At 40.8% G+C, this 16263-nt stretch overlaps 2 protein-coding genes across 3 annotated transcripts; both read right to left on the reverse strand.

Annotated features, from left to right (window-relative positions):
- Positions 1–1800: 1800 nt before the first annotated feature.
- Positions 1801–3897, reverse strand: nkx3-1 (NK3 homeobox 1). 2 transcript variants are annotated; one of them, XM_081702957.1, is made up of 3 exons: positions 3566–3897; positions 2941–3294; positions 1801–2569 (listed from the first exon to the last, which is right to left on the reverse strand). In XM_081702957.1, the coding sequence occupies exons 1-3, from the start codon at positions 3759–3761 to the stop codon at positions 2493–2495; spliced, it is 627 nt and encodes a 208-aa protein (XP_081559083.1). In that variant the 5' UTR covers positions 3762–3897; the 3' UTR covers positions 1801–2492. The 2 variants fall into 2 exon arrangements, with proteins under 2 accessions (XP_081559083.1, XP_026867062.2); XM_027011261.3 differs by lacking the exon at positions 1801–2569 and having other exon boundaries at positions 2747–3294.
- A 9808-nt stretch (positions 3898–13705) lies between these two features.
- On the reverse strand, positions 13706–15806 carry nkx2.7 (NK2 transcription factor related 7). Its single transcript, XM_027011259.3, has 2 exons — positions 15235–15806; positions 13706–14683 (listed from the first exon to the last, which is right to left on the reverse strand). The coding sequence occupies exons 1-2, from the start codon at positions 15542–15544 to the stop codon at positions 14097–14099; spliced, it is 897 nt and encodes a 298-aa protein (XP_026867060.1). The 5' UTR covers positions 15545–15806; the 3' UTR covers positions 13706–14096.
- Between the last annotated feature and the right edge of the window lie 457 nt (positions 15807–16263).

Genomic DNA, 16263 nt, shown 5'->3' on the forward strand with positions numbered 1-16263 from the left:
GCCTCAGTGTGTGTTTGTAGCGGTCCTACAAGACATTAAAAAACTAACCTACAAGTCAACAAGACCCAAAAAACAGAACCTACAAAGAAACCAAAACCAGCATCAGGCTGTCTGCTCAAACAGGTCTGGAAAACCATAAGGCCTGGTGGAGTCTTTTCATGAGAAGAGATGCAGGAAACGGTGATGTGAGAAGTGGTTGTAAACATCTCAGTTATCCCAGGTGTTGGAATAACAGATTAGAAAGTTGATTAATGAACTGCTTCAGTAATGCTAGCAGCCAGTTTGGGTCCTGGCCAGCAGAGCTCACGTTATAGCACGCATGCCCAAGGCTGGTGTCAACAGCACAAAACAAAGATTTTTAACAGATTAAAACAGATTACTAACCTATCATTGAGGTCAAAATGAAAGACATATTACAAGATTCTGATTGGATTCATGTAATTATTTGGTCTTACAAGCATTTTCTTAAACCGTTCTACCAGACACGGTACAGTCCAAGTTTGCAGTGACGGCGCACGTTTGATGATGATGCAATCAGCATCCCCACAAACTCTGGGGATTTAAACATTAACTTCTCAGATAGTCTGATCCTGCATGTCATGAAGAATTTGTCAAGCATAACTGGTGCAAACTCACACCTACGTAGAGCAGATAGGATCGTCCTCACTCCGATATAGTGTAAAAAATGGCTCAAAACTAGTCTCTCTTGTCTCACTGTATCTGTCTTCGCATCTACTAAGTTACATCTTTTGTTCCACTTACCATTGCGTGACAGCGAAGCTGGGTTGATGCAAATGGGTGTAAATGTGTGTTGCCTGAGTTTTGGTCCACTGCCCTTATGCCAGTCTGTTCTGTTCCTGTAACCTTTCACCTGGAGTCACTGGGCTGAGAGGAGTCATAGCAGAGGAAATATTTGACTCACATGTGTTATGGCTCATTTGTATGGAAGCTAAACTAAACAAATTTTTTAAACTATGTAAAATACCAGTATCTATGTACAGAATCTTTTTTGTGTGTGTGTGTGTGTGTAATGGATTAGTAGGGTTTATTTTAAAAAGTATTTTCAAATACTCTGTATATAAGCCAACTGTATATCAATGAGATATTTTACATAGAAAGGAAATGTATGTATTGCAACATTAGCAAAACCTTTACCATAAACCTACTGAGTTCCACTGAGATAAGATTGACATTTCCGATGTTCTGTGCTACTCAGAAATGGACAGACACACGAAATGCATTCCAGAGGGGCTCTGGGGCGAGACCGACTGGGTGGCATTCCCACTAAGGCCCCGCCCCCCCAATAACCGTGCAGCTCGCCGTTATTAAGTGGCATGACGTGGCCAATGGTGATGGCCCTCGCCGGGCAGGTCTGCTCGCCCCCTTAAACTAAATGAGCCAGGTGAGATCTCCTTGCACAGGGGCCAGCCGAGCTGCAGCAACTGCACCCGCTTGGTCACATGGAGTGGGTTAGTACGCCTGGCCTACAAGGCACGTGAACGTCCTCACTTCTGGTTTACAGTTTGATCTACCAAGCTCATGCCATCAGCCCCAGACGAATGGCTGTATTGGTGTCACTGTGATTAATGTCAGCCAACAAATGGTGTTTTTAAGATGGCTGTCATGCATACTGGGACACATAACACTTCATTAGCCAACACTTCCTCCATTCATGTTAGTTGTTAGCTATGCTTGTTAGTAATACGCTTACACTCTAGGAAACACCTAGAGAGGTTTGGCAATACTTGAATGCTCTTTAAAGAATTTAGAAAAATAGGGACACTTTTTGTTTCTTTTTAGGAAAAATTTATTTCAGATGAAAAAACTTTGGCCCCACAAGTACTCACCGCCAAATGAGTTATTGAAAACTAAAATAAAATGACACACTTCACGCATTGTCTTTTAAGTATAAATCAGGTTGTCCTACTTGTTAGGACCATGAAGCACATTTAGTTATATGTGAATTCTGACATCCGTATGTGACTCCTGCCATGCACATTTTTAGAAAGGCTACGTGAATGTGTGACGCATTCGCCTCACGGCTGGAGAAACAGCTCAGCTCACCGCCGCGTTCTTCAGCTCCTGATAAACGCATCTTTTAACAGAGTAAACCAAATCATGTTTCAAGTCGTACTTTAATCTCTCAGACAATACACCTCCCTCAGTCCAGTTGGTTAAAGACATCACGTTGTTGATTCCAGCCGGGATGATAGGGGCACTTGTGATTGCTATCGCTTCCAGCAATCTTGAACTTTAGCGTTTGGAAAGCCCGCATGCCTCCCGAAAAGAAACCCGTATCTGCTCGTATCGGCCCCGCGCGGTGTGCGACTATTACGAGAGTTTAAGTACAGACGGACTCTTTGTTCGACACAGAGGACGGAGATTGGAAATGAACTGATTTACACTAATGGGAAAACATCCGACGTCCCGGTGGAGGCGTCGTGATGTTGCTCTCAGAGAAAGGTTCGCGAGAAGTGATGACATCACAGGAGTCATGGACCTGACGTCAGGACTGACGTCAGCTTGATGACAGCAGACTTTGTTGTAGGACATGTACCACCATATATGACTGAAATAAATAAGCAACAGTATAATCACTTGCTATATATATATATATATATATATATATATATATATATATATATATATATATATATATATATATATATACATATACATACATATACACACACACACACACACAAACACACACACACACACACACATACTACTGCTTACGAAATTAAAAGCAAACAATTTTGAAAAACATAAGTTTATTCCGTTGCATACAAAGCTGTACAAGTTATATTAACACATTAATAATCATAGGCTAATGGGTATAGTTAAACATTCTCGTGTGTCCCTTTCACCACACCGCTGGCCTCCAAGCACCAAGTCCGTGTAAGTCGTACATGCAAGGCCGGTACGCGTAAGACTCACAGACTGCTGCAAAAAGCGACGCCCTGAGCAGGTCCTCTCGCGTGGCCGAGGCAGCGCGGCCCTCCGACTTTTGAGCGTAGTCCCTCGCGCATTCCGACGCGAGCTGCTTGCGTTTGGTTTTGTAGCGCCGGTTCTGAAACCATATTTTGACTTGCGTCTCGGTGAGGCGCAGCGCGGTGGCGAGGTGCGCGCGCTCCGGCGCGGACAGGTACTTCTGACGGCTGAACTTCTTCTCGAGCTCCAGGACCTGCAGGTGCGTGAAGGCGGCGCGGGAGCGCTTCTGTTTCACGCCGCCGCTCGCCGCGTCCGTGGGTAAGTGGGCCTGTTCCGCGGAGCGCACACACGAACCGCCCGCTGAAGGTTTAGGACATAACACACCGTCGCAGAGATTAAAACTTGACTTTTTTTTTGTTTTTAATTGAACAAGTAACAAAAATGAACGACATTAATGCCCAAAATGAAAGTTGCCGCAGAGTTCACCTTGTTCAGTGTCTCACGGGAAAACATGGGCTAGACTCCTGGGTTACGTTTTAATACTAATGTATAACGCAACGGCTTTTATGTTTAACTAAATGACCTAAACACAGAAAAAAAAAATCGACTTTAAAAGAAGGCTAGTGCCTACCTGGTCGCCTCGCCAATGTGGACTCCGCCGCTGTGACAGCCAGAAGGAGAGCGCTGTCCTCCTCGCCGTCCTTGGACCAGTTTAGCTGGCTTTGGCGTCTGGCTGTGGTGCTGGTTGATCCCTCTGGTTTTTCCTCTTTCATAGACAAAATGTCTTCAATAAAGAACGACGTCAATTGCTTATTTGAAGACGCCATCTCCGTTGACAAAATCCTCCACCGGAACACTCGTCTCGACCGCGCCGGGTAAACGACAGACTTCCAGTAAAGACCGGTAAGCGCGGATCTTTTTTTTTATGTTGTTGGGGTTTTTTTTTTTTGTTTTGTTTTCCCCCCCCCCCTTTCACTCTCTCGCGCGCTCCGCTCTTAAATAGCGCTCGGGCGCAGCGGCGTCTCCCAGCCTCCTGTGCGTTACGTCACATGCTGCATGATGGCAAAAACAGACGTGGACTTCACTACGACTATTACGACTGCTCTCTACTTTAAGCAAACTCTTTAAAAAAAAACAAAAACTCAAAAAACTTAAGATTCGGGGTGTGGTTTGTCTTTTCTCTGTTTCTTAAAATGATCATTCATGGGTCATGATTTTTTTTCCTAACCACACTATGATTTTACTAATCGTATATGGCAGTAAGTAAGAATGTATGCATCGTTATGAACTTTAACTTTCTTCCAGGCAGTTTCAAAGCTTGCCACAGCAGTGGCACATTACGTATGCATACGAGCTTCCATATGGTGTGCATTTTAAAGTTTTAGTTCCAAATATAATTCCTTTATTAACAATGCAGTGGTAATTAAATAAGTGCATCATTTAAAATTCAAATACATGCATTTTTCGCATAGAAAAGATGACCGCTAAACTGCAGGTTAACGATATATATGCTATGAGGCTACTTTAGACTAAAGTTACTTACAGGTGTTTCACATTTTTGTTATTACCCTTCACTTTCAGTCAGGGAGGAGCTGTCAAGATTTATTAGGAAACTGGATATTAGTGTTACCCTCCTTCCACCACTGGGCGTGAGGCTTGAGGCAAACTAGAGAGGACTAGCGAATGGAGGATGTCTTCATGTCTGGGTGTGTGTGTGTGTGTGTGTGTGTCTGTAGTCAGGCGGGGTCAAGGTGGGTGGCCCCTTCTCCTCATGGAGCTAATGCATTCAGCATACTGGGATACAGCTTCTACTCCCAACACACACGTTGCTGCATGGCTGTTTGTTTGTTGTTGTGTGTGCCTCCGCCCCCCCCACATGCTCCTGTTTGACCCCACAATGTTAGGGAATGAGGGGCGAAAGAGAGAGAGACATTTTTGGGGCGGGGGGGCGTAAGGCATGTCGGCCCCAGGAGAGCGGGGAGTCTGTTTGGAATAATACAAACCTGAGAGTGACAAACGGAGCTATTGTGCCCCCCCGACGTGACTTCCCACCACAGACCTCTAAAATACCGTCTCTAGTCAGGTCGGTTACCGCTTCCTGCCGTCCCTGTTACAGGGTGCCGTGACCTCTCATGTCCTTATACTGCATTCTGAGTAAACGGTGGTGGAACACGTGTGAATGTAATTGTGTGAAATTTATTTTACTGTCGTATGCCATGCTGCTTACGCGCGACTGCTTAAATGAATGTTGGTGAAACGAACAAACAAACAGCGGCATACTGGTGTTGAATGGGGTTTTACACACATTTTTAACATATTTTTGTGTTTAATAGCATATTGTCAGAGTCACCAAAAGTAGTGATATTTTTCAGTCTTTATCCTGGCATGTTTTAGCATTTTCTCATTTGACTTGGATTTCTAACTAAATACCAACTGATCTGGGGTCACAATTAAGTGTTCCAAGACTCCACTGTGTAGTATAGGAAACATTACTCTAAAATATCAGATTGGTGTAGTCTCTATAGCAGTATAGGCTGCTTTTGGGTCAAATTATCCCATGAAACATCATCTAGTTAAGATGGGTATGACAACATGTTTTTTGTGCCATAATCTTGTTTTTGTGACGCCATGATGTCAGGATCCATGAGAGGTGCACAAGATGGAAGATTTTTGAGGGTCTACCTCATTTCAGTTGTTGTTCAACTTGAATAATCTGTGTCTTTATTTTCCCTGAAACACACACACGCACACGCACACACACGCGCAGAATAGACTACCTGCATAGACCACCTATTTCCCTCAGTTCTTTGATGGAGTCTTTTTTCCTGTTTTGCTGATGCCTATCTTAATTGCACAAGCACACATTCAGCTGGCTCGGGGGCTCTCCTCACCGTCTCCCCGTAGCTGCCGCCGTTGGACCGAATAAGCGGTAGTAACCGGAAGAGTATTTTCCTCCCTGCTGGTGTAATGTAACTCCCCATGTCTCCCCTGACCCTTTTCACTACACTAATACCACAGGGAGGGGTGATGTGCCACTGCATGCTTGTCCTGAACCAGATGTAGGCTAGTTAGAATGTGACCCTGTAGGCAGGAAGCTGTATGTCATGCTCACTATGGGGCATGTATGACTTTCTGCGCTTGGACATGCTGCACCCACATTTTGCTCAGTTTTCTTTGTTTGTCTTATTTTTGTCCTATACGGTTATGGCTTTTTTTTTGGGAGGGGAGCAATTATTTACACGTTTTACGAAGTAATACTCATACTGATACTGCTGTGAAAATTTTTTTTGATATACATTTTTACAATCTATCTATCTATCTATCTATCTATCTATCTATCTATCTATCTATCTATCTATCTATCTATCTATCTATCTATCTATCTTCTATCTCTCTCTCTCTCTCTCTCTCTCTCTCTCTCTCTCTCTATATATATATATATATATATATATATATATATATATATATATATATATATATATATATATATATATATATATATATATATATATAAAACTATAGCTATTTATATAACTATAGCTATTTGTTCTATTTTTTAACTTACAAACACTTCACCTGTTTCGTGCTAAGATAAGGTGGCTAAGTGAATGTGTGGAAAATACAGCGCTTGGATCTTGAAGTATGAAGATCTGGCGCCCTCTGGTGGTAATGTATTTATTTTCTCGATGGGCCCAAACGTCTCCAGTGTTCCGTCCCCATCAAGCTATCATGTTGTATCAGTGTACCAGATCAAGCTATCATGTTGTATCAGTGTACCAGATCAAGCTATCATGTTGTATCAGTGTAGCAGATCAAGCTATCATGTTGTATCGGTGTACCAGATCAAGCTATCATGTTGTATCGGTGTACCAGATCAAGCTATCATGTTGTATCAGTATACCAGATCAAGCTATCATGTTGTATCAGTGTACCAGATCAAGCTATCATGTTGTATCAATATACCAGATCAAGCTATCATGTTGTATCAGTGTACCAGATCAAGCTATCATGTTGTATCAGTGTACCAGATCAAGCTATCATGTTGTATCAGTGTACCAGATCAAGCTATCATGTTGTATCAGTGTAGCAGATCAAGCTATCATGTTGTATCGGTGTACCAGATCAAGCTATCATGTTGTATCAGTGTAGCAGATCAAGCTATCATGTTGTATCGGTGTACCAGATCAAGCTATCATGTTGTATCGGTGTACCAGATCAAGCTATCATGTTGTATCAGTATACCAGATCAAGCTATCATGTTGTATCAGTGTACCAGATCAAGCTATCATGTTGTATCAATATACCAGATCAAGCTATCATGTTGTATCAGTGTACCAGATCAAGCTGTCATGTTGTATCGGTGTACCAGATCAAGCTATCATGTTGTATCAGTATACCAGATCAAGCTATCATGTTGTATCAGTGTACCAGATCAAGCTATCATGTTGTATCAGTGTACCAGATCAAGCTATCATGTTGTATCGGTGTACCAGATCAAGCTATCATGTTGTATCAGTATACCAGATCAAGCTATCATGTTGTATCAGTGTACCAGATCAAGCTATCATGTTGTATCAGTGTACCAGATCAAGCTATCATGTTGTATCGGTGTACCAGATCAAGCTATCATGTTGTATCAGTATACCAGATCAAGCTATCATGTTGTATCAGTATACCAGATCAAGCTATCATGTTGTATCAGTGTACTACCAGATCAAGCTATCATGTTGTATCAGTATACCAGATCAAGCTATCATGTTGTATCAGTATACCAGATCAAGCTATCATGTTGTATCAGTGTAGCAGATCAAGCTATCATGTTGTATCGGTGTACCAGATCAAGCTATCATGTTGTATCAGTGTACCAGATCAAGCTATCATGTTGAATATTCACTGGTTACTGAGCTCATGGTTTGTGTCTTATCTGAAATCGTTTTGGAACAGTTAATGATTGGATTGGATAAATTTATTATTTTTTAGCCCTACGCTGAACAGATGTAAATTGCTTATTTTCTAGTTTTAAGTTTGATTTTAACTGTTTACATGATTCTGAAATTATCATGCTAATTGAAAAATTTCATTTTGTAAATGGGTATTCCCCCCCCCCCCCAAAAAAAATCTTATCTGAGATAAGGTTTCATTTGTGTTGATTGATTTTTTTTGTGATTTTGGCAATCAATAAATGAATACAAGTGCTATTATTTGTTTAGTTTTGTTTGAGTAGTATTGTAACCATGGTAGACAAGGAGTGAAAGTATAATTTTTCACAGAGCTCATCTTTTAAACTGGTCTGATCTACCATTCAGTTGTAACATTGGTTTAGTTTGTTTTGGCTGGTTTCCACATGCATATGTGACAGCTGATGGCCTTTGAGAGAGGTTTTTCCTAATGACTCGAAGAAATATTTGAAATTCACATAGCTGAGTACTCGTTGCCTGAACCTACATGTAATGTCAGCGGCTCTGCCTCCAGCACTTTGACCGCAGTCACTTGTTAAATAAAAAAATCGCACTTTTAAATTTTTTTTAAAGCGCTATTATAGGACACAGTGATGTCACTCTTTAGGCAGCAGGGGGAACTGTGAGGCTGTGTTTAAATACAGAACACACGCTGTGTCCTTCACACAGCAGAGGGAGCCTTAAAACAAAGTTTCGACTCATCCAGTGCAAAATATTAAATTATGGCAAACTTTGCACATATCTGTTTTCTGTTTTGTTTTTGTCTTCTATTTTCTATTTCTATATCTGTTTTTAAAAATCTTTTATATTTTCGTTTTCGGGAGCAGGTGTCATTTTCGAGATGTTTGGATTTTCTCGAATAAGCTCGAACCTTGTGTGATGCTTTTAGAGTGGCATCTGACTGGTTGAGGCAGAATTGTAGGTGGTTGAGGGACATAACGTACACAGAGAGACTGAGTGATGGAATGTCTTCATCCTCTGAATACACAGCCATTGCATGGCTTTTGTTCTACACCCATGTGCACACACCCACGCATGCATTTACAAAGGGTGATTTTATTAAAAAAAAAATCTCTTTGTTTTTCAAAAATGTTGAATATGTACTTAAGATTTAATTTATTTTTGAGGCTTTCTTTCTATAAATATCCTGAGATTATTTGCTTTCATTAATTTATCTTAAAAGGTCAATGCTTATATATATATATATATATATATATATATATATATATATATATATATATAGAGAGAGAGAGAGAGAGAGAGAGAGAGAGAGAGAGAGAGAGATAGATAGATAGATAGATAGATAGATAGATAGATAGATAGATAGATAGATTATTATCTGTCAAAGACCATTCCTTTCTTACCAAATGATGAGAAATTATGTTGATGAATCTTCCTCATGGTTTAAACCACCTCTGTGTAGGAATATCAAGAAAGGTATATGCAGAAGTGTTATATTTTACTTGGTAATGGATAATAGTGTTTTTATTTGGAGAGATTTTTCACATGCATTCTTAATGCTTGTCAGCAGATCTTCTCTGTAGAATTTCAGAAAACAGAATTCCTAATAAATTCATAAATTTCTAAACAGTCGACCTTCTGAACATGCGTTCCACGACTAGAAGCTTCATGAAGATTCAGCGCAGTTCCTTCCGCCACAAACATCGCCGTCCGAAACCGGCTCGCGCGCAGGCTTTGTTTATTTGCCCTCGTGACCTGGTCGTCTTATAGTTTTGGTTCTGCATAGCTGCGGTTAGGAGAGAGAGCTTGTCAATTTCTGGAATTATGTGCAGTAGCCTACAAGCTCATGCAGCTCTCTGCTTTGGTAAACATGCTCAAGGACTGAACTTTAGCTCTGTTTTGTTGTTTTGTTTTGTTTTGTTTTTTGTCAGCAAAGTGATTGCAACACACAGTGAAAATCTCAATTTAAGTCTAAGTTTAGATGTTGCCGAATGATAAGACACGTATTTAGTGCAGCTGTAAGCCAGTACACTTGCCCCCGTGTCTCTGCCCAGGGTTGTGCTTTCAGATCACCCTCATCCGGCACCATCCTGATTAGGCAAGGAGGGTCAGGCGAAAGGAAATGGATTTTTGACATGGCAGCTGTTAACAAACACCGCTCGGCCAGTATTCTGTTCGGTTTAAGCATGTTTGGCCAGAAGACAAGAGTGTGTTTATAGATGGGGGACAGTTGAGTGATGTATCGTAAGTGTGGACAGATGTGTGATGTTAGCTTTGTCAAGGTCCAAGTGTCTTTTTTTGGGACATCCAGTCTTTATTTGGAGAAAGGTTCATACTATTATTTATATTTTTTAATGGATGTAATGAAGACAAGCTTCTCACTGTCTTCAACGAGTCATTAAAGTTCATTGAGTCATTAAATGTGGGCAGTGTTTTATAGCTTGGCAGTTTGTCTTGATCTGGTTACAAATGTTAATGTCTGCTTAGAAACTGCCTTCCTCTCTGGTTTCAAGACTTGTGTGCTCTGACAAGTTTCAGCAATGGCTGCAGTTACTGACCTTTTCTGACTGAACTCTTTAGGTGCCTGTTTGGGTGTACATTCCTGCTTTGACTAATGTCTAGATACAGTGATACACGAAAACAGTACAGTGATACTGAGAAAACATAAGCAGAGTCTGAGAAAAGTTATGACATACTAGTAATGAATATGTTCTTTTGAATTTGGAATTTGTATTGTATTGAAAGGTCTTCCTCTCTAATTAAAATTAATAAACATCATTATAGCAGAGGTTTATATATATATATATATTCATTGTATTTTCCATTGTGGTCAAAGTCTTAGACCTCTCTGTGAGTCAGCGTGGGCAGTAAGGGCTGCGAGGATTCAGGTCTCTATTGTCTTACGCTGTCTGTCACTGACAGGCTGAGTGTGTCTCAGATCTCATCTCTTCCTGTAGGACAGCCTCGCGGATTGTGCTGAATGTTGCTTCCGACACACGCGCACACACACAGACATACTTAAACACATGATCCATCACTCATTCACACACACACACACACACACACACACACACACACACACACACACGTGCACACACACACACACGTGCACACTTAAATACACGATCCATCACTCATTCACACACACACACACACACACACACACACACACACACACACACACACACACACACACACACACACACACAGAGCTTTACCATACATGCATACATATGAGAGAAGCAAAAATTCCTATCTATGTATGCACACATACACAAACATGCATACATCCCTATGTGCATATAAACGTTTGTGTATGTGCACACACATACACACACGGACACACAAACATAAACTCAACATGCAATTTCATTCTTATCCACACATGTAAAAACACATTCTGACCAATGATTGTCTATCTCTTTCGGTCTGTCACACACACGCACATACACATACACACACACACACACATGCACGCACGCGCATGCACACGCACACACACACACACACACGCGCATGCACACGCACACACACACACACACACACACGTACACACACGCACATGCACACACACACACACACACGCGCACACGCACACACACGCACACACACACACGCGCGCACACACACACACACACACACACACAAAACAAGCTTATCTGATCTCCTCAAGTGGCTACAGTCTCCACTCTGTCTGCCTGCTGCCAAATACTGCTCTTAGCTACTTACACATTTCTTATCAGTCTGCTAAATATTGCTCCAAGCCATGTAGGCAACATTTCCCTTATCTGGGTGTTAGAGACTTTTCAAAGTATTTCAGTCTCTATTCTGGTTCTATCCACAAAAACACCCAGCAATGGTATTGGAAACTTAAGACATAATTTGTCCATTAATACACAGTTCAGTTTCACTTTCTGCGACCAATACAATGTGTTCATTTTTGCTCAACTTGATGTAGACCTTCCACTGGCTTAGGTAATGTAGAATTAAGGCACACAGACCTTACAAATAACGGATAACTGAAAAGTAATAAAAATATTTTATATTTTTAGGATCTTTAAAAATATTATTCTTTTACTACTTCATGTTTGTTGATCTAAATCTAAATAATAATTGCAAATTAGTATTATAATATATTAAAAATAATGTAATTAATATATAGTTTACAGTTAGTCTTTAAATCTGCAGTTTAGATTCATTTAAGCAAAGCAATCTTCCAGCAAATTCGCCAGTGTTAAATGATCACTTTCTATGTTCACATAGAAAACACATAGATAACACACATAGATAACACTTTGGGTAGATGTTAAATCCACGCTGGCAACTTTGCTGGGCATGTAACCTTAAAAAAAAAGTATTTTATAGTTTAAAATATTTTATTGTAATAGAAGAACACAAGTATTGGCATTCCGTTCAGGCGACCTAAACCGACAACAACAACAACAACAAAAAACGCTCGTGCACTTTTGCAATCGTGAGACTAATTATTAAGTCAATTTCGCCCGCTTTCTCTTGAAATGAATATTATTTCAAGGCCTAAGAGTCGTAATCGTAAATATTTATAATTCGAAATTACCGATCGGACGCGTATTTGAGTTTCTTTAAAAAATGCACGATTTTGATGCGTGATTTCTAAAAATCTGCAGCTCATCCGCTCCATCTGATCACATAACCGATCAGTGTCCCTCAGCTTTGAGAGACCGTTTCCCTGCTAGATGCAGAGACCAGAGCGTTGCAGTGCCGGCTTGTCTGCAGCTCTGTTTACTATCGGACCTTCTTTCCGCGCGCAGAGTGCTGCGGCCTTATCGCGCGCCACTGCTATTGTTTCGTCTGTTTACCTAATGGGACTGTAATGACAGGCTCATTGGATCGCATTAAGATTGTCCGATTAATCCCGACTTCATCGATATCATTTAGTGTTTTACAATGCGCTGACTTAATGAGCACACCAGCCACAGTGTCAACAATTAATGCGCTGCGTAGCACGTTATTAAACCGTAATAACGTCCTTGCTGAATGGTGCCAGCGAAAGCAACGTTAACCTAACGAGACCAAACACCAAACATTACCAGATTGTCGCAAACTCGTTATTCAGCATTGGACATTAAGACCGCAAAACAAGGTATCAGAATTATGTGGTCTATTCGCCTTTGTTTGATCCACTTGTGACTTATAGAAACCACAAAGTAGCCGCTCACAATGAAAAAAAAAACAAAACCTCGGGACGAGTCTGCATTTGGGGTCGTTCATGATGTTCAGATCACGGAACGAAGAACCGTGCAAACCAACTCGTTTATTAGCATGTAATCAATTATTAATTATAGCGCTTTATCTATCTTAACTACATACCAGAATACATATCTTAGTTTATGCTTTTTTATTCGTTTTTATTATTATTTTTTATGTGTTGTTGTTGTTGCTATTATGGTAATGCATTTCTCTCTAATGTTAGTCTGACTGCGAAAATAACACGACGGCATAGGATATGTGCACTTTCATGCTGGTCGTTACTTCTGAATTTAAATTTCACAGGATACAGGTTTCCAAAGCCTTCTTCGTTATTACCTGTAAACAATCTGCAGCGATATTTTATTTGAGCTAAATGTAATGCAACCAAAAGTGTATATCGTTAGTATATCTCAAACAACATGAGAACTAGGTGAATTATTAATATGTCAAAACAGAAGATTAGGCTGTGACTTGACAAGAAGTCTAAAAATTGTAGACATTTGGGAGAGAGGTCTTTCATCAACTGAGCAAAGTGTTTATATATATATATATATATATATATATATATATATATATATATATATATATATATATATATATATATATATATATATAAGCGCCACTGTGCCAGATAATCATTTAAAATGTTTGCTATACACAAACAAGCAATATATAAACACAGAGGTTTGAATAATTACTCTTATTGGGAAGTAAACGAATATCTTTTATTTTTCTAAATGTTATATGCAAAAAAAAAAAAAATTAATAATACACAAACATTTACACGTAGGCTAATAAAAATGAGGGTATCACTATGAGCGCCAGTTCAGACCCAGCGTTCCGATGGGTCATCTATTAGAGATACTCTCTTTAAGTGATAGTTACTGCCGCGTTTATCCGTGTGTGACAGATGTCGCTTTTAGGGAGAGTCTTCCCAGCTCAGTCTTATTACACAGGTTATCTGAATATGTTGTGCATGTTTATGTTCGAGTTGGCTCAGTCTTTCGGGAGCCTTCACCACGCTCGGATTCCCGGTAATGTAGCCTGAAACGGTCCTTGCTGCCCTAGAGATCCATCAGCTCCTCCCATAGTTAGATTCATATCAACTATGTGGTTTTGTATTTGCGTCGTATTGGCAAAGGACGGCATGCCGGTAAAGCTACAGCTATACGGGTTATTTCCATAACTGTTGTAGTAGTTGTTGTATGGATAAGAAGCTACTGTAACGTTGTATGGTGCACCATTGGACCCTCCAACACAAGGTTTGCCGTCGCGCACCAGTACAGGCACCGCCACTCTTCGCGGTGGCAGCGGGTGACCGGCTAGCTCTAGGGTTTTGTCCTGGCGCTGGCGTTTGCACTTGTACCTCCGATTCTGAAACCAGATCTTGACCTGAGTTGACGTGAGCTTCAGCACCGTGGCGAGCTGGTCGCGCTCCGGCGCGGAGAGGTAGCGCTGCTGCTTGAACCGTCGCTCCAGCTCGAACACTTGGGTTTGGGAGAAGAGCACGCGCGGTTTCCTGCGCAGCCTCTGCTTCGGTTTGTCTGGTTGCGTGTCTTGCTGTTTGCCATTACAAGCCGAGTCTTCAAATTCACACACACCTATTCACAGATAACAACATTAATCGCATTAAGAACCGCTCCATCTGCGTAGTGTGTCCATTCCTTAAAAACCTTTTTTTCAGTATAAAAGTAAAATATAATAACCGATACACGTGGATTTGTTTTGTTTTGGGAATCAGCAAGATAAAAGAGTACAATTTATTTTAGGTGATACATAGTAAATGGTTTTATTCGGCTATGAGGCCTAAAATAGCTATTTTAACACAGTAACAGTGCATCATGATTTATAACGCGGCCTTTGTTGATCTTTGTTGTCTAATATTATTTTTGTCTGACGAAGTAAACGATGCAGGCGCACATGACCACCACGACAAATAACGATTCAACTGGAAAATAACATTATCGAGGAAAGGCGGGAGGTTGTTTGACCGCACATGTATATTCATTCAAGAGTCCAAGTAAATCATATTAAGTGGATAACATCTCTGCTGTGTACATTTACGCAAAAGACATGAAACAGAGACTCGTGGGCACATTATACCGCGACCGTCGCCGTATGGAGATTTTGTCATTGTGGCAAGTCTCTTTACCTGAATGAGAACTCTGATCCCTGTCTTCTTCCTTCGGGGACCCGCACGAACCACGCAGGACATCGAAGTCATCCGAGTTAAGGGCGCATTTCACCTGTTCCCCAGAAAGGAAGCTAGGCTTCTCCGGGCTGTAGAGTAACTCCAGACTTCGACTCAGCGCACTGTGCATGCACTGGAGCTGAAGAGATTGCAGCGGCGCCTCATCTGGCTCAGCATTCGAAAATCCCTGCTGGTTAAAAACTTGTTGCTGTTCCAATTTCAGGATATCCTTAACCGAGAAAGGCGTCGAAGTCATAGGGCTAGGAAGCATCGCTACACGACGCAAATAATAATAAAAAAATATCTCTATATATATATCTATATAGCTATATATATATCTTTATATCGCGTGGGGAGTTGTGAACAAGTTAATGCAAAGGCCAAAAAGACTGCCGTGTAAAACTCCACCCGTATGTAAACGAATACGTGTATTTGTGCTTAAGAAAAAGCCGAATCCTGCCTCTGCAGCGACTTTCAAGCTGTCGCCTAGTGGTACACAAGATCAAGAGTATGCCTTTCAGCTCGCTCTGCTCACGCTTCCGCGAACTGCCATTAGCTGCTTCTTGAGCGCGAGGTGGGAAGCTCGCTCTTATCTTATGCTGACCCCTCCCTTTCTGCGCGTCTCGGGGCGCGTAACAAGACTTAACTATAACAAATATTTCGCAGGCTACATTTTGCAAGGATAGTTTGTATATTTGGAAAACGTTTTCTTTTTTTAAACTTATTTTCAACATGTTAGTTTGTGTGTTCTGGCGTGTCCGATTTAAACGCAAGTTACGATAATCCAAAAACTAAAATTGTTATATGACCATTATGTTTTTGGAAACTAAGATAATTTTTTTCTTTAGCAAACAAAGTGGCGGTGAGCCTATTCTGAAACACTTTTAAAATAATTTTTGTTCCCTAACTTTGTCATATAAATCATCCAGGGCTATGGGGAGGTCAAACCTTAGTGTTCTTTGCGCCTTTGGGCGGTGACATCAAAGTCTT

The sequence above is a fragment of the Electrophorus electricus genome, chromosome 20, assembly GCF_041902795.1.
Source record: "Electrophorus electricus isolate QZ-2024a chromosome 20, ASM4190279v1, whole genome shotgun sequence".
Classification (NCBI taxonomy): Eukaryota; Metazoa; Chordata; class Actinopteri; order Gymnotiformes; family Gymnotidae; genus Electrophorus; species Electrophorus electricus.

Coding starts and splice junctions, on each gene's coding strand:
- nkx2.7 (XM_027011259.3), bottom strand. CDS start 15,544: ATGCTTCCTAGCCCTATGACTTCGACGCCTTTCTCGGTTAAGGATATC. Junction 14,684..15,234: donor GGATCAGAGTTCTCATTCAG/GTAAAGAGACTT, acceptor ATCTGTGAATAG/GTGTGTGTGAATTTGAAGAC.
- nkx3-1 (XM_081702957.1), bottom strand. CDS start 3,761: ATGGCGTCTTCAAATAAGCAATTGACGTCGTTCTTTATTGAAGACATT. Junction 3,295..3,565: donor CACATTGGCGAGGCGACCAG/GTAGGCACTAGC, acceptor CTAAACCTTCAG/CGGGCGGTTCGTGTGTGCGC. Junction 2,570..2,940: donor GTCGCTTTTTGCAGCAGTCT/GTGAGTCTTACG, acceptor TATTTATTTCAG/TCATATATGGTGGTACATGT.